This window comes from Ammospiza caudacuta, chromosome 6, assembly GCF_027887145.1.
Source record: "Ammospiza caudacuta isolate bAmmCau1 chromosome 6, bAmmCau1.pri, whole genome shotgun sequence".
Taxonomy (NCBI): Eukaryota; Metazoa; Chordata; class Aves; order Passeriformes; family Passerellidae; genus Ammospiza; species Ammospiza caudacuta.
The window spans coordinates 63,587,693-63,611,242 of record NC_080598.1 but is presented as its reverse complement, the minus strand read 5'-3'; the positions used below and the strand labels follow the sequence as shown (position 1 = coordinate 63,611,242).

Genomic DNA, 23,550 nt, shown 5'->3' with positions numbered 1-23,550 from the left:
TCACCACTTTCCTCAGTTTATTTCCCAGAGGCAAAGGAAAGTTTAATAAAATAATCTCCTTTTGAGACCCTTTGAGGATTTCTGTGTGGAAAGCACTTGGAGTGCCCAGGGTACACACAGAATTGTGTTGGGGTGATAAAGCAGTGAGCAGGGACATGAATTCTGAGCAATGTGTGAATCCTCAAAGCCAAGGCTCATCTCCGAGCTGGAAGGAGCAAAGTGACACAAGAAAAACACACTGAAGGTGGGAAAACCATCCAGAACTGACACTGTAGTGTTAAACTCTGCAAAGTTAGGTCACGGAAAATAAAATGGGATAAGGAAGAGTAACTTGAGTGTACTGCTGCCAACACTTCAAGGAAATTAATTTGATTTGATGAATAAAACCAACTTGGTATTTTGTAATCAGATCTAATCATGCTCCTCCTATGTCAGTTCTCACACCCAGGGGATGGTGATGAACCTGTAAAACTGCAATTCTACTGAGCAATGAATTAAATTTTCATGCACTGCTGGCCAGCACACCTGAACTTTATTCACTAATCCATTTCCTATAAGATGTCCACAGACATGCCAAGCATCTAATGCAGTTAGAAAAATATCTGTTCTCAAGCTGCCAGAGAGATTTCCATGGCTTGCCACAAAAATCTGTGTTGGCTTCAGGTACACAACAGGCAGGGAAAGCTGAGAGACAGTGGAGAGCCCTGATCAATGAATTGTGCATCACTGAGCAGGAAGGGAGGTACAGATTTTGGCTTGAAAATTGTGTTGCCAGTTTAAAGGACTTAAACACACCTAATTTGACATTAAATATCCAGGTAGGACTGGGGTAAGGTGACCTTACCCCAGTCTAAACATGCTCAGGGCACCAAGGCTGCAAAAGGATTAACACAACTCCATATATAACACAGCAAACACAGGAAAAAGCTGCAATTCCTACAGAAATTAATCCTAAAACAGCCCCAGAGGGCTTTTCCAGTAGTTGTGAAATACCAGGGATGATACTGGGGTGAAGCACTGTCCATTTTTTATGGGCTGCTTCATTTATTGATGTTATTATCATTTATTCAAGGCTTATCATTATTTACAGGCCACTATAATTTATGATCACATTCCTGGTTTTTCTCCTCTGGTTAATGGGGTCACTCAAGAGCTACAAGATGGGTCAGGGTGGGATGGGAGCACCCAGGATATGAAGAGCCCCCTGATAAAGTGATTAACTGGGGATCATTTTGGTGTCCCTGCAAGGCAAGTGCACACAAATGCAACCAGACTGGGCACGTTTGCCATCCCATCTGTCCCCAGAAACAGCAGAAATAAAGTGACAAATACCCATGGATTTTGTCAGAGGTAAAAAGAACCTGAGCTCTATGGACTTCTAGATATGCAGAAATTAAGGAGAACAGCATTAAAGCCCTTCCCATTTCTCAGCTGTTGATACAGACCCATTTTAGACATCTTTGAATAAATGACATGGATTGTGCTTTTTGTTGTCTTTCTTCTCCTCTGTCCTTCAGGAGAAGTGAGACAGGTGAGGATAAATCACTGCCACCACCTGGGACAGGAACTGCTTCAGCTGCTCCACGTGCTGGGCAATCCTGAGCTACCCACAAATCCCATATGGATAACTCTGTTCTGAGAAGGTAGGAAAGGCTATGAAAGTCAGTGGTTTGGGGAAAAAAACCAAAAAAAAACCCCAACATTTTCTACAATTATCTCTTCTCCTTTTAATTTTTTTTCCTTTTGACACACCTACAAAGTGTTAACACCTTTTACAAAGGTTTTCCTTAGAGGGGAGCTTCCCTGACACTCCCAAATCCACATTTTTTCAGCCTCTGTGCCCTGCTCTGGTGAATTCACACAAAAAGCAGTTTTCCTCACTCACCTCATCCCTGTAGAGAGGGCTGGTGTAGTACATGATGTCCATGGCACTGCTGTTGAGCATGTCCCTCAAACCCCGCACTTTATCCGGGGTTATGGAGTCCACAGTGTCTGGGAAAATAAAGAAAATGAATTAAATTACATCCAGGAGAATGAGAAAACAGAATAATGGGGTGATTTGGGTTGGAAGGGACCTTAAAGATCATTCATGGGCAGGGACACCTTCCTCTATCCCAGGCTGCTCCAAGCCCCAATGCCCAACCTGGCCTTGGGCACTGCCAGGGATGGGAATGTTCAAAGTTGTGCAAACAAAACCAAAGGAAAAGCACAAGCAGAGAGCACAGATGAGATTTCTGGGGAGAATTCTGCAGCTGCTGGAGGAGCACAAGAACTGAGGCCTGTACCTCCATCGAGGGTCAGCTTTGATCTCCACTCCACTGGAAGGAATTCCACGTGCGTTGCAAGGTTGGAAAAATATTTTTCTTCCACTTTTCTTGCTGTATCTCGCATCCTACAACAAAGAAATGAATGTTTTCCTGTACAGACTACTCTTGGAATTCCCTCAATTTCAAGCTCTTATTATGAAATGCTTAAATTCTCATAGAATGAAAAAAATTCTGTGCACTGCATGCTCAAAAGAGTCTGGATGTATCGCAGCATGGGCTTAACATAATCCACATAAATTAAATTCAAAGGTTTCTGTTAATCCTGGTGGGTTTGGGGCTGAATAGGAAAGGTAAGGATTAGAAAATTAGAAAATAATTAGAAAATCAGAAAATAGAAAATTAAGAATTTCACCTCTGCTTTGAAATCCAGAATCCACTGAAATCAACCACTTGATCAGCACAGAAGGAAAACAATTCCGCGCTTTTAAACACAAAGAAAACTCTTTAAAATTTGGCTTGAAAGAGCAGAGTTTTATTTTAATTTTGCATAGTGAATTGGAAGGCTGGAGAGCTCCAAGGGTGAGAAACAGGATCACTTGTGAGTGTTTTAACTTGCAGGAGCAGATGGAGAGGCTTTTAAAAGATTTTGCATTTTTACAGCATATCTGAACATGAACATTGCTGCACCTCTCCCAAGAGATGAGAAAAACTTAAAATATCTCAACCCCAAAGTATCTCTGACCTTCTCTGGGGGAAAATGGGAATAATGGTAAGTTATGTTATTTAAAAAAAATATTTATTTGTGTTGTGTGAAAAACCCATCATTGAAAAAGGAAAAGCAGCAAGAAATCAGACAAAATATAAAATATCCAGGCATTCTATAAATCATGAGAATCTTTACTTTTGAACAGCTCATCTTTAAAACAGTACTGAAACGTTAGCATAACCCATAAACACAACTGCAAAAAAAAGCTTGTGAAAAATAGGAAAGATTTCACAATAACAGATTTCCCCAAGCAGCTGTGACGTGTAAAAATTAAGAACCACAAAAGAACTATTTTCTTGTAGAGAAGTCTCCATGACATTTACAAGAGGGACTTCTCCCCCTAACCAAAGAAAGATTATTTTAGAGGTAGTAAACTGAGTAAAATTTTAAGTTTTATTTCTTTACATTATCATTAACAAAGAAAAGGTTGCAGGAGGAGGAGAAGTATCCTAAAGGTTTTGTTCCAATTCTATATTACTAATATTGTTAGTAATTTGTTCTAATTCTTATTACTCTTTCTTTTAATTCCTAGTAAAAAATATTTCTTTACAGTCTTTTAAAGTTTTAACCTACTTGTCTCCCAGTCCTACCTCACAACAAGAAGTAAATGAGTGCCTTCTATTAAGCACACTGATAATTAACCAACACCAAACCCACCACACTCATTAGTACATTAACCAAAAAATCTCCAATTAACAAACCAAAACCACTACAGTCACTCATCATCCAAAGCAAGGAAATGTTTTATTTTCCTTTCTTTCCTTTACCTCAATCCTGGCCCCAACAGCATCCCTATTTTTGAAGATGAGCACAACAAACCAAATCCAAGTTCCCAGTTCCAAGCATCAATTTTTTATTTCAGTGTTTCAATGTGTTTTCCCCCCTATTACCAAAGCAACCCCCTTTTAATAATTCTACAACCAAAGGAACAATGACATTAACCTTCCACCTGCACTTCCACCCGGCCAAATGATTTTTAATGACTTTAATCCCTGAGCTGAGGCACTTTCCATGGGTGCATTAATGCTCCTCTGTCCTTCAGGAGAAGTGAGACAGGTGAGGATAAATCACTGCCACCACCTGGGACAGGAACTGCTTCAGCTGCTCCATGTGCTGGGCAATCCTGAGCTATCCAAAAATCCCATATGGATAACTCTGCCCAAACCCTGTTCTGAGAAGGTAGGAAATGCTATGAAAGTCAATGGTTTGGGGGAAAAAAAAATCTACAATTATCTCTTCTCCTTTCCCTTTTTAAAAAATTTTAATTTTTTTTTTTTTTCCCCAGGAAAAGTTCATGATGCTACTAAAAAAGCAGATTAATCATGTACCACATTTTGGAGAGAAGCAGTGAAAACACTTTTCCATCACTGATATTTATTTTCTGATGAAAGAAAAGAAAACCAAAGGAGGAATGGAGAGAAAAAAAAGAGAGAAGGGAAACGAAATGGGAAAAGGGGGGAAAAAGGAGAAAGGAATAAAAGAGAGAAGAGGAAAAGGGAGAGGAAAGGGAGAGGAAAGGGAAAGAAAAGGGCAAGAAAAGGGCAAGAAAAGGGCAAGAAAAGGGCAAGAAAAGGGAAAGAAAAGGGAAAGAAAAGGGAAAGAAAAGGGAAAGAAAAGGGAAAGAAAAGGGAAAGAAAAGGGAAAGAAAAGGGAAAGAAAAGGGAAAGGGGGAAGGAAATAAAGGGAAGTGAGAAAAAAAGGGGAAGAAAAAAGGGGAAAGAGAAAAGAAAGGGGGAAGAAAAGGGGGAAGGAAAAAAAGAAAAGGGAAAAAAAAACAAGGGAAGAAAAAAAGGGAGGGAGAGAAAAAGGGGGGAAGGGGAGAAATAAAAGGGGGAAGGGAGGAAAAAAGGGGAAGGGGGAAAAAAGAGGGAAAGGAAATAAAAAAAGGGGGAAAAGGAGAAAAAAAAGGGGGAAAGGGAAGTAGCATCCTGTACATCCTTTTTGCAGTCGCTGCAGGCCTGTGCAAACAGCCAAGAAATGCAACTGCTCAGCATCTCTATTTTTAGAGCCTGGTGTGACTGCACTCCTAATCTCCTGGATTCTTGTCCAAAGAGATGGCAAAGGTTTAAATAAAGCAGAATATCCTTCCCGTGATAAGGGAGAAAATAATTCAGCAGGAGGATGTGCTTAAATCAGGGCTGATTCAAGGCCTGAGCTGAGCCATCCTTGCCGGGCACAAAACCCTCCCTGCCTCCCCAACACACAACAGGACATGTGAGAGTTCCAAATTCAGCATGGAAATCCTTGATTATAAAGAAGATAAAATTCCAGTGAATAGATGAACATTCCTGGAGTCCCTGAGTGAGCAAAATAAAGGAGATTTTTGAAAACGCCCCCAGTTCCTTGGTATTGCCAAGTCAGCCTCACTTTGTCTGCATGAAGGAGGTGGTTTTGGCTGGGATAAAGTTAATTTCTTTCCTGGTAGTTGGTACCAATTTGGATTTAGGATGAGGATAATGTTGATATTTTGGTTGTTTTGGTTGTGCTCTCCCTAAATCAGGGATTTTTCAGTACCTTGTGCTCTGCCAACAAGGAGCTGCACAAGAAATTGGGGGGGATATGGCCAGACCCAGACTTATTTCTGGATATTATTATTATTATTATTATTATTATTATTATTATTATTATTATTATTATTCAGTTCTCATCTCAACCCATGGGTTTTACCTTTTCCCAGCTCTCCTCCCCATCCCACTGCAGCTGCAGGCTGGGGTTAAAGTTTGACACCAGCAATGAGGAATTCAGAAACAGTAAAGTTTAGAAGGAAATTAGCCAACCTCAAATTAAAGCTGCTCAGATTAAAAGCAGTAAAAGCACAGGAATACTGTCTGAACAAAACACAAAATTTTACACCACAACAACTACTTGAGGTGAAGAAAATGGTAAATAACCTGTACCTAACAGAGCAGGAAAAACCACCCATTATTTATTATATAACTATTCATATCAACATAATATTTATGCTATTATCAATTCATATAATACTAATATTTATAGATTTATAATTCATTACATAATTATTTATATTATAATATTCATGATATATTTATTATCGAATTATTTATATTATTATAATATTTATTATATATTTATTATAGAATTATTTATTATTATCACTAGAAGCTGATTAGGAAATATTATATAGATATTTTATATAAACATTATATATGTTCCTCCACAATAGGAAATATTGTGGAGGAACAGCTGTTAGACATCCCTAAACCTTTAAATCTTTAAATACAGCAACTACAGAGCTTTCTGCTCTTTGAAAGGGTTCAGTTCTTACTAAAGCTGTTCACAAACTGACACAGAGAGTTTTTAAAAATAAAAGTCAAAGCAAGAAACAGGAGTTTGGAGAAAATAATGTGGTCTTGCAATTCTGGCAAATCTTTTGGGAAAAGCTCCAGGTCTCCCCACCTAAAAACTGAGGTGGCTTTGTGTCCTCATCCAGGAAATGTAAAGGCTGATTTTACTCAGGGGAAGTTGAGGTTCTCCAGCTGTGGTCCAGCACAACAGTCCCAAATTTGTAAAATCCCAGAAGGGTTTGATTTGGAAATGACTTTAAAAATCATCCAGTGTCACCCCCTGCCATGGCAGGGACACCATCACTGTCCCAGTTTGCTCCAAGCCCTGTCCAGCCTGGCCTTGGGCACTGCCAGGGATCCAGGGGCAGCCACAGCTGCTCTGGCAATCCCAGCCCAGCCAGGAATTCCCAATTCCCAATCTCCCACCCATCCCTGCCCTCTGGCACTGGGAGCCATTCCCTGGCTCCTGTCCCTCCATCCCTTGTCCCCAGTCCCTCTGCAGCTCTCCTGGAGCTTTTTTCCTGCTGGAATAATCCTGCCCCAACAGAAGCACTCAGCTCCATGAGAAAACCCAACTCCAAACTTTAAGGAAATGTTGTTTTTTTTTTCCTTAGACTCCTCATCCAGGTCCAAGTGCACACAAGCTCTGTTTCAAGCCATTTTTTCACCTGTCTCCCCTGGGTGTCACAGGCTGTCAGAGCTGCACTTCCACCCTCTCATTATCTCCCAGCAGTCACTGAAATCCCCAGGGCAACCCAGCCAGAGGCACTGCACCACATCCCCCACGGATTCTGATCAGCAGTTTGACAGAAACTCTGAAGAAAATTGGGTGTAATTTCCAGGCAATGCAGCTACAGACACAATCCCCCACCACACATACCTGCTCATCTCTTCTGCTATAAAGACGAGGTTATTAATTTTTTTTTCTTCTTCTGGCTCTTCAAAATAAATTTCTTTAAAGATTTTTATTAGATGACAAATCCCTCTACTCACTTGTTAAATTAACACCAACTGAAGCCATAAATCCTCATCTAAACAGGGAGAGAATTCACCTGATACAAATGCATGCTGAAATAGTCACCCCAGAGCAACAATTACTTGAAGCTATGCATTGAAACACAAGGAAACAACTCTAATTTATGGTTTTTCTAAGAAGAAAACCCACTCATGCACAGACTCAATGCACACCTTGAAAGAATTCTGACACATTGCTATTTTCCATGCAAGAAGTAATGGCCTGAAAATAGGTATTTTGATATACACCATGAATAAATTGTGCCTGGCTGCCTTTCTCTGATTAAAATAATAAATAACAAACCCATATTTTCACAGATATACATCCTTGCTTAAATTGAGAATATTCCAGAGGTATGTTAGCATATTTAGAATTATTACTGAGGGGTTGTTTTTAATCTCATGCTACTACATTTGTGTAGGATTTACAAATACTCCATTAAAAACAGGGGAGCTGCAAACTGATTTAGCTTCAGCTGCTTCCCAAATTTTGCAGAATGATGCTGATGTTAACAGAGCAAACTGCTGAAAGCTTGAAGAAACCATTCATCTTAATTCCAAGTTATCTTTGCAGATTCCCTTCAGTCAGATGATCCATAAGAGAGAAACAGGGAATTGTCTTTAAGCCTTAAATGTGACAGCTTCTTACTCTGAACTCCTGATTTCAATAAAATCACTGAATTCCAGAATGGTGTGGGTTGGGAGGGACCTCAAAGCCCATCCAGCTCCACCTCCTGCCATGGGCAGGGACCCTTCCACCGTCCCAGGCTGCTCCAAGCCCTGTCCAACCTGGCCTTGGACATTCCAGGGATCCAGGGGCAGCCACCTGAGCATCCTCTTCCTCAGTTCCAGGGCCCTCACCATCCTCACAGTGAGGAACTTCCTCCTAATATTTCATCTAAACCTCCTCTTTGTGTCAGCTTAAAGTCACAACCCTTTATCCCACCACACTGACTCCAAGAGACAGAGCTATGGGATGTTCCCTGAAAAAAAACCACCTCAACTCTGACTCTTCCCTGCAAAGCCATGTGGATCCATTCCTGGATTTTGCTCACAGAACTGGGGAATGATGCTCTGAACCATTCCCCAGCTGCTCTCACCCCCCTGGAGCTCCCTCAAAGGGAGGGCAGCTCTTGTGGTGTTTGTGGGTCCTCAGGATGAGGGAAGAGATGGGAATCTTGACTCCATGTTTCAGAAGGCTGATTTATTATTTTATGATATATATTATATTAAAAATGCTATATTAAAACCTGCTAAAAAAATAGAAGAAAGGATTTTATCAGAAGGCTAGAAAGGAATGATGATAAAAAAAAAGCCGTGACAGACTCAGAGAGCCTGACACAACTGGCTGGGATTGATCGTGAAGTAAAAACAACCACATGAGACCAATCAAAGATGCACCTGTTGGCAAACCATCTCCAGACCACATTCCACAGCCATCAGATAATTACTGTTTACATTTCTTTTCTGAGGCTTCTCAGGAGAAAAATCCTGGCAAAGGGATTTTTCAGAAAATATGTCAGTGGCAGGCAGCACTCACTGCCTCCTTGAGGAAATAACAGCACTTTATTGAGGAAATTCAGGGCTGGCCTGGGCTCAGTTTGCTGAGCTGAAGTGAGCAGTGGAAGTGGAGCTGTGCTGAGAGATGAGGAAATGGGAGGGAGAGGCTGTTCCCAAAGCTCAGCTGCAGAAATGCCAACTCCACTCTCCCTACGGGCAGCTATCAAAGAGCAACTCAAGACCCAAGGCATGTTCTGCCACTGCTGCTCTCTGAAAACTGCTGTGAAATCACTGCTCCACAACACACACAGACTCATCCCGCTCCAGAGGAGAGATGGCAACTCCAGGATGCAAATCCCTGAGTTTGGGTTTGGCTTGGAAGGGGTTTTAAAGCCCATCCAGTTCCACCTGGCTCCCACAGGCAGGGACACCTTGCACCAAACCGAGATGGTCCAAGCCCCCCCAGCCTGGCCTGAAACACTTCATGGCATCCCATCACTCATCAATAACATAGAGGGGATTCAGGGTGAGAGCCAACACCTGTCCAGTCACCTTTTCCTGTCCTTTCCTGAAGATTTTGGGGTGTTTGCCAGCCCAGCTGGGATCCACACTCCATCCTTCTGAAGAACAACAGGATTTTGCACCATCAGAGGCACTGAAGGTGCTTTGTTGGTCGATCACAGGATCCTGGGAGGTTCAGGTTCTCCATAATCTCCTCCAGCACTGCTTTCCAAAGGGCAGGAAGGCTTTGCCCTGCTCTGGCACAGAGCACTGCACTCCCTGTCCCCTCCCAACCCACTGCACCCACTCCCTGCACCTTCCAGATCTTGAGTGTTGGTTCTACCACCCAAACCCATGAAGAAGAAGGTGAAGAAGGACTAGGATCCAGATAAAATCCCACTTTTTTACACCAACTGGAGTGATCCAGCTTACAGCTGGGATGGTGTGAGCAGGGAAAAGGCTAAACAAGGGATTTGGGGAGGTTGGGAATAGGAACAGCCCTGGGGATACACCCAAACCCTGAGCAGGCTGCTACAGCTCCTGCCCAACACCCAGCCATGAGTTAGGTAATAAAAACACACAAAACAAGCTGCTCCAAAAGCAGTTCATGCCCTAACTATCACCTTTTACCTCTTGGCCTGAACTTCTCTTGCAAGACAGGCTCAAGTTGAAACCTGTAAGGCAATGTTTACCAGCTGGGTGCTTATTTCCTGCACCAAAGGATGAAAAACAAGCATTTAATATGTATTTAATGCAATGCGAGGATTTAAATGGAACATAAAGCTACCAAATACCTGAAGAGCTCATATTATAGAAAAGATTTTACAGGAAAATCTTCATTTGAGATTCTAGCAGCACACATTAATGCAGTGAAAGGCTTCTGAGAGGCTCTGCCCAGGCTTGCATAGCAATGGAAATGTACCAAAACAGCTATTCCAAAGTAATTATCCTAATGATAATCCACAATTAAAATGCTTTCTAATGGGACTTGCAATAAAAATGTAATTGGTGATTAGGCCAAGATGCTGGTGCTTGTGCAGACAGCAATTTTTGGGCTGTGAAGAGCAGCACAGACAAATGTGATTTTGGAATCCAAACAGGAGATTCAGACAGAGGCAGAGCCCAGCTTCAGCTGAGAGCAGCCCAGAAGTGACACAAAACTGCAGCTGCTCCGGAAAAGCACAGCAGAGTCACTGCCCTCATTCCCCAAGCACAGGAGATGATGAAATTTAGCCCAGCCTAAAGGTCTGAGCCCTGCCTAAGGTGTGACAAGGTGAAACAACAGGAGATTTGAAAAGAAGGTTGAGAACATGGAGAAGAACATTCCTAGATAGGCAGAGGAAGCCACCAAGATGATCTCAAGAGGGATGGAGCAGCTCTCCTGGGAGAGCTGGGATTGCTCAGCCTGGAGAAGAGTAGGTTTGGGTGAAAAATGTGACATTGAAAAACCTTCAGAAGAGCTGCAGAGGGACTGGGGACAAGGGATGGAGGGACAGGACACAGGGAATGGCTCCCAGTGCCAGAGGGCAGAGATGGGTGGGAGATTGGGAATTGGGAATTCCTGGCTGGGCTGGAACACCCAGAGATGCTGTGGCTGCCCCTGGATGTGCCCAAGGCCAGGCTGGACAGGGCTGGGAGCAGCCTGGGACAGTGGGAGGTGTCCCTGCCAAAGGAATGAGATGAGTTTTAAGCTCCCTTCCAACCCAAACCATTCCATGACTCCAAATTACACTCAGATGTTGGAGTTCTGGATGCTGAGAATTTCAGACTTTCTGTGCTGACAGGCTCTGACCCCCCAAGAGAACACTGCACTGACCTGAGGATGTGGAGAAGCTTCCAAAATTAATAAATAGCACTAAAATTAAAAGTTTGTAGTTTGAATAGAAGTGCGTAATATCACAAGGTAAAAAATTTAAAGTTTTAAAATACAGTAATAGATATAAAACAAGACAGAAGTTCTAAGTTTAAAGACAGAAGCTAGTCCTTCTTTACCTTCCTCTTCATCTTATTGATGGGTTTGGGTGGTAGAACCAACACTCAATATGTGCAACAACATCTCTCCCTCCACAAATTCAACAAAAACACAGATCAACTTCCATGAAAAAAAAAATCCATTCCAAATAACAACATGTGAGTGTGTACAGTACAAAGACATCCCAAAGAGATTTATTTTAAAGCCAACACTCTGCCTCATCACAAACCAAGAATTCCAGGATCCTGAGGCCAAATAAAACCCCCTCCAATTAAGTACGTTCTGCCACAAAACCTTGCTTTGTATGAGGCAGAAACACAGATTATAAAGCCTTCTCCCTTACAGAAGCATCCCTGTGGTACCAAGAGAGCTCAGAGCTCCTGCTGGGGCAGCTGAATCTCTGCTCCAGCCTGGAGGAGGGGCTGTCTCTTCCCAGAGAGTCCCAGGGAACATCAGAGCTGACAGGAGCAGCTTGTTGCACCAGCTGCTGTGCTACATTTAGATAATAAATGTGTTTAACTACCACGGAAAAAATAAAATTATGTCACATCCACCACAGACCTGCTCATCCAAGCATCCACAAGATGCATCTTTTCCATTTACCTACTCACAGGACACCCTGCAACCACAGCATCCAGCCAGGCTAACGAGGAGGTTGAGCTGCAGTCCCTAATGAAATTAGCAGGGATAATTTGGAATTTCCCTGGACAAGGGGTCTCTGTTTTCAGCTCTGTAACCAGCAGGATCTGCCTAATGATGCAGCAGCACCCTGGGAGCTGCACCAGCTTCTGCTCAAGGTGGGAACCTGAGGACAGAATGCGCCAAATGAGCTCTGGTGGGGTCTAGCTGCAGGTTTGCTACTAAAAAATGTGCATTCAAAAGGCAAAAAAAAACCCCACTGACATCTTCCCTCCTTAGTTTTGATTTAGATGGTCAAAAATTACTTTTCCTTATTAATTTTCTTCTTCAAAAGGCACCAGTGTGTCCCTAATGGAAAAGCTGGTAAAAAACCACCCCAAAAACCAAACAGCACAAAAATATCATGGATGAAGGTGCTAACAGAAAGTGCCAGTATGGCTTGTGAGAGCTTGGCAGACATTCCTTCTGAAATCTCTCCCTGCAACATATGGGATGTTCCTCACTGATAAGTTTTAAGTTGTTATTTGAAAAAAAAAAAAAAAAAAAAAAAAAGGGAAAGAAAAAATAAAGATACTTCAATCTGAAATGATGCTTTAATTTGCAAATTTTGTGCAGAATGCACAATTTATGCCAATAATTAGCATTTTAAAAGGCTATGCAGTGCTGTCTGGTATTTCTTGAGGATGGGAGTGAGATTTATTGAAGCACATAAAGTCTTGTGTCCCTTTTTGAGAAAGTATTTCATATGCAGGGCTGCCAATTAGAGCAGGACTTATGGAATGAATGAACATCTCTGCACTGTGACCTGAGCTGAAGTTAATCCACCCTGTATCTATGGAAAATGGAGGAGGGAGAAAGATAAAGCAGAAAAATTTAATGATTCCAAGGCTGAAGCTTTATTTCTGGTCACTGTTAAAAGAGCAGCTTACACTGAGGCTATGTGCATTCTGTGTAATTCCATCCCACAAAAATTGAAGTTTTTACATTGATTTTGGTGACTAACTGAGCCAAGGGCTGTGGATCCTTTTTCTCTCAACTTTGCATTGCTGGCTCTTAAACAAAGTGAATAACAGAGCAGTGAAGTGGCAGGACAGGGGTGGGGAGCTGCAGGCTGGGGCTCTGAGGTGACAAATGACACACAAGTGACATCAAAAGGTTTACCCTGGCACCCCAGAGGAGGCTGGAGTGGCACCAAGAGCTGTGGGGACACAAGAGGCTGATGACACCATGGCACAGAGTGACAAAGGGAGGGTGACAAAGCTCCCACCACAAATCCCAGCAATCCCAGCTCTTCCCACGGGAGCCACTGGGTTTGTCAGCGCTGAGGGAACCTGGAGCTATTTGGGACACACCATCCAGATCTGTAATTAACACCTTTTGAGCCTCCTCTTCCAGCTAATGAGGGATTCCTCAGTGCCACCTTGTCCCCCACACAGCTGCCATCAGCACTTGGTGACTTTTCTAGGATTCAAACCCATCTTGTCAGGTGCATAAAATCACAGATTGCTTTGGGTTGGAAAGGACTTAAAGATCACAAAGGTCCAACCCCTGGCACGAGTGAGGATGCCACCCACTAAACCAGGGCCCAAACCTGGCCTTGAACACTGCCAGGAATGGAGCAGCCACAGCTCTGGGAAATATCATTCCCCAGAGCCATCTGCAAACCAAAACACATCCAGTGAAGAGATTCCACAGCCTTTTTGGCCACATTTTGCCTTTCAGCCAGGCTCTGTGCAGAGAACTCCATGAGCAGTCTCACAGCAAGAGCTTCATCCATGGAGGGCTCCTGTCCTGCTGGGAATGACAACATTCCTGTGTCTCCCCATTCCCCCTCTTTCACAGGATGCAATTTGCTTGCCCACCATCCCAACACCCAGCTCTGAGAGACTCCATTCAAAAATTAACTTTCCCATGCCACTTAATCAAAAATGTTCTGCTCAGCTCCTTCCCAGTTGTTACACACTGAATTCACCCAGGTGAATTTGCTTTTCCAGCATCCCAACACCCAGCTCTGAGAGATTCCATTCAAAAATTAACTTTCCCATACCACTTAATCAAAAATGTTCTGCTCAGCTCCTTCCCAGTTGTTACACACTGAATTCACCCAGGTGAATTTGCTTTTCCAGCATCCCAACACCCAGCTCTGAGAGACTCCATTCAAAAATTAACTTTCCCATGCCACTTAATCAAAAATGTTCTCTCAGTTCCTTCCCAGTTGTTACACACTGAATTCACCCAGGTGAATTTGCTTTTCCAGCATCCCAACATCCAGCTCTGAGAGACTCCATTCAAAAATTAACTTTCCCATGCCACTTAATCAAAAATGTTCTGCTCAGCTCCTTCCCAGTTGTTACACACTGAATTCACCCAGGTGAATTTGCTTTTCCAGCATCCCAACACCCAGCTCTGAGAGACTCCATTCAAAAATTAACTTTCCCATGCCACTTAATCAAAAATGTTCTGCTCAGCTCCTTCCCAGTTGTTACACACTGAATTCACCCAGGTGAATTTGCTTTTCCAGCATCCCAACATCCAGCTCTGAGAGATTCCATTCAAAAATTAACTTTCCCATACCACTTAATCAAAAATGTTCTCTCAGTTCCTTCCCAGTTGCTGCTGAATTCACTGAATTCACCCAGGTACCACTGAGGAACAACATTCCCCAAATGAGGAACCTCTCCCTGCTCAGCAAAGTCACCAACAACAGGAGCCAGGATTTCACACAGAATCCTTTCAAAAGTCAGCAAGTCCAATTCCCACCTTGTCCTGAGAGGAATAATGAATTTGTCTTTCCAAACAAGCTGTGGGTGTGCTGGTAGATAAAACCAGCACTAGGAGATAAAAGAAACAATGGGAGGGATTCTCCACTGATTGATGAATGGAAAAAGATATTTGCTTTTGCAAATAAACTTTAGGTGTGCTGATAAATGAAATTAGACATTGAAAGATGAAAGAAACAACGGGAAAGAAAAACCCCTAAATTCTGTAAGAATTAAAAATTAAAAGGGAGGGTTGTACATTAGGGGGGCATCTCTGGTATCAGGTGTTTTGGGGAGTCTGTACCTCTCAAGTACCTCAGAAATGGGGAAAGAGAGAAGGGAAATGAGGCTGGGAAATTTGGATAAAAAGTGAGGCTGCATCCTCCAAAAATGTGAGAGATCCCAGGGGAATGCCCCATGGCCTCTCTCTTTATTTGAATAAAGTCAAAGGATTCCTCTGTCTCCTTTTTGGACACAAACCTCTGGTGTTTGTGGATTAATTTTCCTAACAGTCTCCAGCCCAGAGAACTGAGTGCCACCTCTTGGACACCTCCAGGGATGGGGACTCCAAACCTCCCAGTGTGGCATTCACATTCCCTGGAAAAATCCCTCTGCCCAGGATTTTTCTCCTGGGAAGCTGAGGAGCCTCAGAGAAAAGGAAAACAATTCTTATCTCATTTGCTTCTCCTGTGCTGTGCTCACATGTGGAATGTGTTTGGAGATTGTTCACCCACAGGTGATTGTTCCATTGGATTCTGAATTGTTTTGACTCAATGGCCAATCAGGGCCAAGCTGTGTCAAGAATCTGGAAGAGTCACAAGTATTCATTATTAGCTTTTTAGCTAATAATATCTTTTCTGTATTCTTTATTACAGTTCAGTATAGTATTCTTTAATATAAAATAGTATTATAAAGTAACAAATTAGCCTCACATGGAGTGAGATTCATCATTGCTGCCTTTATGGGGACATTCCCAGCAAATACAAACCTCCCTGGGCAGCCCCTTCCAATGCTTAACAACCATTCCATGGAGAAATTCCTGCTGATGTCCAAGCTGAGCCTTCCCTGCTGCAACTTGAGGCTACATCCTCTTCACCATTTCCCCAAAAGTCACAAGTGCTGGTGATAAAATCAGAATAAACCTTTGCTCTTTGGCTCACAGCTCTCCCTAAATCCATACATCCCAATTGACATAAAAACCAGTGTACCCACAACACAAAGAATAATGACTCAGGAGAAGAGGAGGAGAAGGAAAACAGGCCAAGACTCAGCCCAAACCAAAGGCTCTGCTGTCACTCACATTAAGGCTGCTTCAAACACCCCAAAGCACTCACATGGCTGTGTTTTTGATGATTCTTCCTTGGTCCATTTTCTGCCCAATGCCATGCACAACAAACACAATGTGGCTGGTCTGGGGTGGCTTGTCCTCTAACGTGGCTTCTTCTACATAGCCCCTGTGTAGCCTTGTCCCACTGCTTGAAGCTGCAGAAAGAACATTATCCCACATCAGAGACATTCTGCCAGGTGCAGGGCTCCCCTCTGCTGACAGAAGCTTGGCTTTTCTCAGGCCAACACGTTGAAAATGAGATTATATAATAGAGAATCATAAAATTAAAGGATTAGCATCTATTTTTAAATACGTGTGTACAGTACGAAGACATCCAAAAGAGATTTGTTTTAAAGCTAACACTCTGCCTTATCACAAACCAAGGAATTCCAGGATCCTGCACCTGATGGCAAATAAAACCCCCTCCAATTAAGTTCATTTTGCCATAATAAAAGTGCCTATATTTTTAAATCTAGGTAGTTTTACAGCCCTGAAGGATTTAAGCAGCCAGGTGATATCCATAGCCACTTCCACTGCAAAGGGAATTAATTTCAGGTATGTTTGAGAGAACAACTCTTCAGAAAAGAGTTGTGTAACTGTGCACCCACTTTTACAGCACAGAACCCTTCTCCTGGGTGTCTCAATCAATGAAATTCCTTCTCTCTCCCCCTTACTCCCACAGCATGGAAAGATCATGGAAATGACCTGACCACACAAGTGATTAAATGTTGTCACTTTTCCCACCCCAGTTAAAAGAGCTGGTGGAAAATCTTTAAAATTTATCATTTTGATAAGAAAAATTGCTTTATTAAATACACTTTTAAAGCCCTGGAAGATTTAAGCAGCCAGCTGATATCCATAGCCATTTCCACTGCAGAGGGAATAATTTCAGGCATGTTTTGGAGAACAATTCTTCAGAAAACAGTTGTGTAACTGTGCCCCCACTTCTACAACACAAAATCCCTCTCCTGGGTGTCTCAATCAATGAAATTCCTTCTGTCTCCCCCTAACTCCCACAGCCTGGAAAGATCATGGAAATGACCTGTCCACATTAAGTGATGAAATGTTGTCACTTTATCCAGCCCAATTAAAAGAGCTGGTGGAAAACCTTTAAAATGTATCATTTTGATAGGGAAACTTGCATTATTTTGAGCTGATCCAACCTGAAATTCCCCCCTTGTTCTTCAGCTCAGTGACCAAACCCAAACCCAGTTCCCCAGGGTAAACTGGGCATTTTCTCCCTGCTGTGCTGACAAACCCATGGGCACAATGTGCCTCCATCCCCCTCTAGTGACACTCAGGGGACCACACCAGGCACCAGTGCTGGCCTCCAAAACTGGAACTAACAGCTTATTTTGGTTTTAAAGAGGAGGAAAACACCCCAAACCCACTGAGGGCATTTTTTTACCCAAGACAGGTTTTATTTATCAAGTGAGTTTCTCTTTGACATTTCTCCTCCACAAATTGTTTGGGACAGATCTCATTATTTATTACACATTATCCCCAAGGTGTTCTGGATAAATTACTTCATTTCTTCTGGAACTGAAGCACTGAATTATATTATTATTTTAGGAAACATTAATTAAGTGTTCACCCAGGAGTCCTGGAGGGTAAGAGGGCATTAATTACAGGGCAGAGGATGCAGAATAAAGTCAGAGCTGTGACCTGACCTTGTCTGTTCAAGGAACAAACCAGATGTGCAGGTTCTTGTTCTGGTATCCTGCAGAGGACAAATTCCCATTTTCTAGGATGGAAATAATCTGCTTTTTCCTTGAGAGACCTCCCCATTCTCTTCCAACCATCTCAGCTTTGCTGCCTGACTGGGAGTGTTGAGTTTAAATGAGCCTGAATTTCTGCTGGAAATAATTTCTGTCTAAATGCCCTTTCCTGTCAGTTCATACTTTTGTTTTATGAACAGAAAAATGACTGGATGGAGGTGGGGAGAGGGAAGGTATGGTCATGTATTTAAGGAATGAATCAGAATATCTAAGTACCCAGCAGTAAAATTAAAGTTGCAAAAGGAACTGTAATCCTTATATTATTACAGGAATAATTCTAATTTTACATTGAATTCTAATTTAATTCTAAAGGAATAATCCTAATTTTACATTGAATTCTAATTTAATTCTAATTTTAGCTTCTGGACTCTGCCACTGCAATATTTTCATGTATTTGCTATGTAGGGCTAACTGCTGTATCCAAACCCATCAAAATAAAATTAAAATATAATAAAATTATAATTTTAATTTAAAATTAAATAAAAATAAAATTAAAATATAATAAATCAAATATGTAATCTAAATAAAAGAAATTTAAAATTATTCACATCCAAACGGAATAAAATTTAAAAATATTAACATCTAATTACAATTATTTTCACAAGCTAAGGATTCTGAGTACTCATATAAAGTAAAAAATGCAATGGCCCAAGTGGAGTACTCACATTAAAACCTTTTGGAGTTAAACTTCAAATGCTGGCATTTACAATATTCTTTACAATGTTTGGGAAAGATTTACCTTTGGAAAACCCCAACTTTTGTGTGACAGTCCTTGCAATTTTGGATGTTGTGGCATCACTGTACAGATACACCTCATCCACACTGTGCCAGTCCACATGGTTACGGCTCAGCTTTAGGCTGTGAATGGCTGCAGCAAAAAGGAATAAATACATTGAATTTAGGTGGGGAAGAGGGGAAAAAAAAAACAAAAACAAAGAGAGGAAGAAGGGTGATTTACAGACAGGTTAAAATCTAGAGCTCTATTATGCTTAAATTTGTGGTATTTCTTACCTTGAGGAATTTTTACACTTTCCTTGAGGAATTTTTTGGGTTTAACCTGAGCAGGACAAGCAGAAGTTTGAAGACCACCTGTGAGGACATTCACATCATTCCCCTCCCACCCTCATTTTGGGGTGGGAATTACCCAAAATATTCCCTTAAAGGGGGCAGAGTGATGGATCCTGAAACACTAAAGGTGGGTGTGATGAGCAGGTGGCTGCCTCAGGTATTTCCATCACTAAAAAGTGGAATTTCAGCCCTCTCTCCCATGCTCTGCTCTAACACAGAGGCTCCCAGGGCTCCCTTGCATTTCTCCCCTTTCAGAAATACCTCAGGGCTGGAAATGCAGCTCAATGAGCCTCTGAACGGGCAATTTCTGGCACAGAATGCAGCTCTTTGAAAAGCCACTAAGAGCTCTGGTGGTTGGGTTTTTTTTTTTTGCTGTGCACTGATTGTGTTTTTCCAGATTTGGAGCTGATTGAGCCCTGAGCCCGACCTCATGACACACAGCCTGACTGTCAGGATTAAACAACAGGCACGCTGTGATGCAAATCAAAATCATCCCAGGCTTGGAGCTTGCAGGAGCCAAGCTGGGTTACAATGATATGGATTTCACCAAAATTTGCTGCTGAGGTCTTGTTGAACATGGGGTGCAGAGCAGAGCTGACAACAGGAATAGCCCTGCGACCAAAGAAATGGTGATTTATCTGTCACTGCTCTTGCTGGGAAGTCCAAAGTCATGGAAAACACCCAGAGGGGCTGGTTTGGGGTTGTTTCTTCCACAGCAAGCAGAGCTCTAACCCGTCTCCTCCTTGAATCACCCAAATGAATTTTTTATACTCTTCTAAAAACATTCTGAGAAAGCCTGAGCCAACACAATTTCCAATTTTAACTCTGCTCAGCCAGATGTTGTGACCTTTCTCCAGCAAAATTTTTTGTTTCTTTGCCAAAGCAGACAGACTTGACACAGACTGATGAAAAACTAAACAAAATCTGTAAGGAGCACGGGGATTAAGAGAGGATTAGCACTTGTGTTGTGGTAAACAATTGATTCACCAAAATAACTGGAATTACATCGTTGTTTTCCACTGGCAGAGCAGGAAGAGGAAAGAAATAAGCCTGGCTTTGAAGAGCAGAGATGGTCTGGTCTGTCCAGGAGGTGCTCAGGAATTGTTCCATCTGCATTCTGCAAAATCCCCCTGAGAGAATGATGCTGGGGAAGCTGGCAGAGGAGGGGTGGAAGTCTGATGCCTTTGGAGGGTGTTGTGTTCAACATCCAAAAAAAGAAGAGGAAGAGATGAGGTTGAATATCTAGAAAAAGAGCAATTTGTGGTGGAGTGATCCTCAAATTCCTTCTAGAATCGAGTCCAGCCTCTCTACTGGAAGGAACATAAAGGAACAAGCAGCTTTTCCCTACCCTGCATTAATTATTCTCATTTGGGAAGAACAAATTCCTCACTTTTATGCTGTTCATGGACATGGAGGAACATCAACATCAACTACAAGATGTGGAACCAGCAAAGTATTTCAAATGAAGTTCAGCAGGGCCAAGTGTGAGGTTCTGCACGTGGGTCAGGGCAATCACAAGCACAAATTGAGGCTGGAGGGAGAATGGATGGAGAGCAGCCCCAGGGAGGAGGATTTGGGGGTGCTGGGGGATGAGAAGATCAACAGGACCCAGCCATGTGTGTCTGCAGGCCAAACGTGCCCAGGGCTGCATCCAGAGAAATGTCACCAGCACAGAGCTGGGGGGGCTCAGGCTGGAGAAGAAAAGGATCCAGGGAGAGCTCAGAGCTGTTGGAACCCTGGGAATTGCTGAGAATTTCAGACTTTCTGTGCTGCCAGGCTCTGACCCCCAGGAGAACACTGCACTGACCTGAGGCCCTGGAGAAGCTTCCAGAATGGAATGGCAGAACTGGGATTGTGGGTGTGGGGTTTGGATAGAAGTGTGTGATATCACAGGGTGAGAAACTTGGAGTTCAAGGGTTTAGAATATAGCAATATATATAAAACAAGATGGAGGTTTGAGGGTGGAGGCTGCTCCTTCTTCTTCACCTTCTTCTCCATGGGTTTGGGTGGTTTTGTGTAATTGGATAAAAAAGTCCCCATTGAAGGCATGGGTGGTTGGTTATTGGGTTAAAAGTGAAAATAATTGAGGTGTCATTTCTTAACTGGACACCTTAATTAATTGGACACTTAATTCTTAAGTTTATCCTTAAAAGGCCTTAGAGAGAGAGAGCTGGGGCTCCATTTTGAGTTTGTTACAGTGAAGTGCTGCAGAACTCAGGGTTTGTGAGACTGTGACAGAGATAAGAACTAATAAACATCTGAGTCCCAACAAGAAACACCATCTTGTGATGACCCTGAAGATAAAACTCAACACAGAGCCCGTTCCAAGGCCTGAAGGGGCTCCAGGAGAGCTGGAGAGGAACTGGAGACAAGGGATGGAGGGACAGGACACAGGGAATGGATTTAAACTGGAAAAGAGCAGGTTTAGGTTGGATATTGGGCAGAAATTCTGCCTGTGAGGGTGGCGAAGCCCTGGCACAGGGTGCCCAGATCCCTGGCAGTGCCCAAGGCCAGGCTGGACAGGGCTTGGAGCAGCCTGGAAGGTGTCCCTGCCCATGGCAGGGGTGGCACTGGATGAGCTTTAAGGCCCCTTCCAGCCTAAATCTTTCAGGGATTTGATTCTGTGATTATTTGACAGTGAGGGGATTATTTAAACCCTTGAGAGTTCAACCAAAAGGAGTTTCTGCTGCTGACAGCCCCAGGGGGTGTTCACAGTGAGACAGGGAACACAAAAATGTGTCTTTGGGGAGGATTTGACAGCAGTCTGAAAAGAAACATCCTAAAAAAAAAAAAAAATCAAATATTCCAAGTGTGCTTTGCAGGCATGGGATTTTACAGACTGACAGTGGTGGTGTGAAGCTGAGCCTGAGGAAGGGAAAGTGATGTTTTGTGAGGATGAGGAGAGGACAGGACTGACAGAAGGACTGTCCTGTGAAGCTCCAGAGGGCTCAGAGTGGCAGCTCAGGGTGTCCCAGGTGTCAGGGAGCCAGCAGAGTGTGTCACAGCCTGGCTGAGGGAGCCCAGGGCAGAATGCAGATGAGGCAGCAGCACAGGGGAATCTCTTCTTGCTCATCCTCCAGGAGCACAAATTCCACACCTGAGGGGCCTCTCCAGGGCACCAGGCTGGGATGGTGCTGAGCTTCACTGAGAGCTGACTGTCCATAAAGCCACAGGGACAGAAATCTCCCTCTGGACCTGACTCCAAGAACTTGGATTTTAAAAGAGGGAGAACAACTTTTTACATGGGGAGATAGAGAGAGGAGAAGAGGGAAGGGTTTTAAACTAAAGGAAGAGAGATTTAGATTAGATTTAAGGAAGAAATTCCTCACTCAGGGTGGGGAGGCCCTGAGGTTGCCCAGAGAAGCTGTGGCTGCCCCTGGATCCCTCTGCATCCTCCAGGAGCACAAATTCCACACCTGAGGGGTCTCTCCAGGGCATCAAGCTGGGATAGAGCCAAGCTCCCCTGAGATCTGCATGTCCATAAACCCACAGGGACAGAAAACTCCCCTGGCCCTGACTTCTCATCGATTTGTTCCCATGTGGCACCGCCCTGGCACTGACAGCATTCCCACAGTCATCCCTCTGCAGGTGCATCTTCCCCAGATGCACAAAAGCCCTGCAGAAAACCCCTGCACACATCTTCCTGGAGAAGAGAAGGCTCTGGGGAGACCTTGCAGCAGCCTCCAATGTCACTGTCATATTTTCTGGAAATATCCCTTTGCCAGGATTTCTTCTCCTGGGAAGCTGTGAGGCCTCAGAGAAAAATGAAAACAATAATTATCTGAATTGCTTCTCCTGTGTCTTGCTGTTTAGAAATGAGTTTGGGGATTGTTTATCCAACAGGTGATTGTTTGATTGGTTTCATGTGAATTGTTTTAACTTAATGACCAATCACAGCCAGCTGTGTCAAGGCTCTGTTGAGAGTCACAGGTTTTTCATTATTATCTTGTTAAGCCTTCTGTCTGTATCCTTTCTCTATTCTTTAGTATAGCATAATATAATATAATATAATATAATATAATATAATATAATATAATATAATATAATATAATATAATATAATATAATATAATATAATATAATATAATATAATATAATATAATAATAAATTGGCCTCCTAAGAACATGGAGTCAGATTCATCATTTCCTTCCTGTAATGGGGGACCCTGAAAATACCACACTCCAAGAACTTGGAGGGGGATTTTAAAAGAGGGAGAAAAACTTTTAACGTGGGGAGATAGAGAAAGGACAAGAGAGAACGGTTTAAAACTAAAGGAAGAGAGATTTACATTAGATTTAAGGAAGAAATTCCTCACTCAGAGTGGGGATGCCCTGAGGTTGCCCAGAGAAGCTGTGGCTGCCCCTGGATCCCTGAAGTGTCCAAAGCCAGGTTGGACATCGGGGTTTGAAGCACCCTGGGAAGATGTGGAATGAGATGGGATTTAAGGTCCCTTCCAGCCCAAGCCCCTCTGGGATTTTAGTCAGGGATTGAAGGCCAAGTCCTTGGAGATGAGGCCAAATTTTGGGTTCTTTTGTAGCCAGAACTTAGAAATGAAACATTTTTCAGGAGCTCCAACCAAGACCGACACCTACAGCGTGAGCACGTGAAAAGCTCAGCCCTGCTGGAGATGGAAGATGGGATCAGGAAAGGATTT

The 23,550-nt window shown here is 42.9% G+C and overlaps 1 protein-coding gene across 1 annotated transcript in view; it reads right to left on the bottom strand.

The window, feature by feature from the left end:
* DDHD1 (DDHD domain containing 1) overlaps positions 1–23,550 on the bottom strand; it is a 67,533-nt gene that overhangs the window by 23,459 nt on the left and 20,524 nt on the right. Inside the window, exons 3-6 of the mRNA XM_058806862.1 lie at positions 18,568–18,696; positions 16,058–16,205; positions 2,286–2,392; positions 1,886–1,992 (exon numbers count right to left, since the gene is read on the bottom strand). Of these exons, the coding sequence (XP_058662845.1) occupies positions 1,886–1,992; positions 2,286–2,392; positions 16,058–16,205; positions 18,568–18,696 (491 nt within the window). The remainder of the gene's footprint in view (positions 1–1,885; positions 1,993–2,285; positions 2,393–16,057; positions 16,206–18,567; positions 18,697–23,550) is intronic.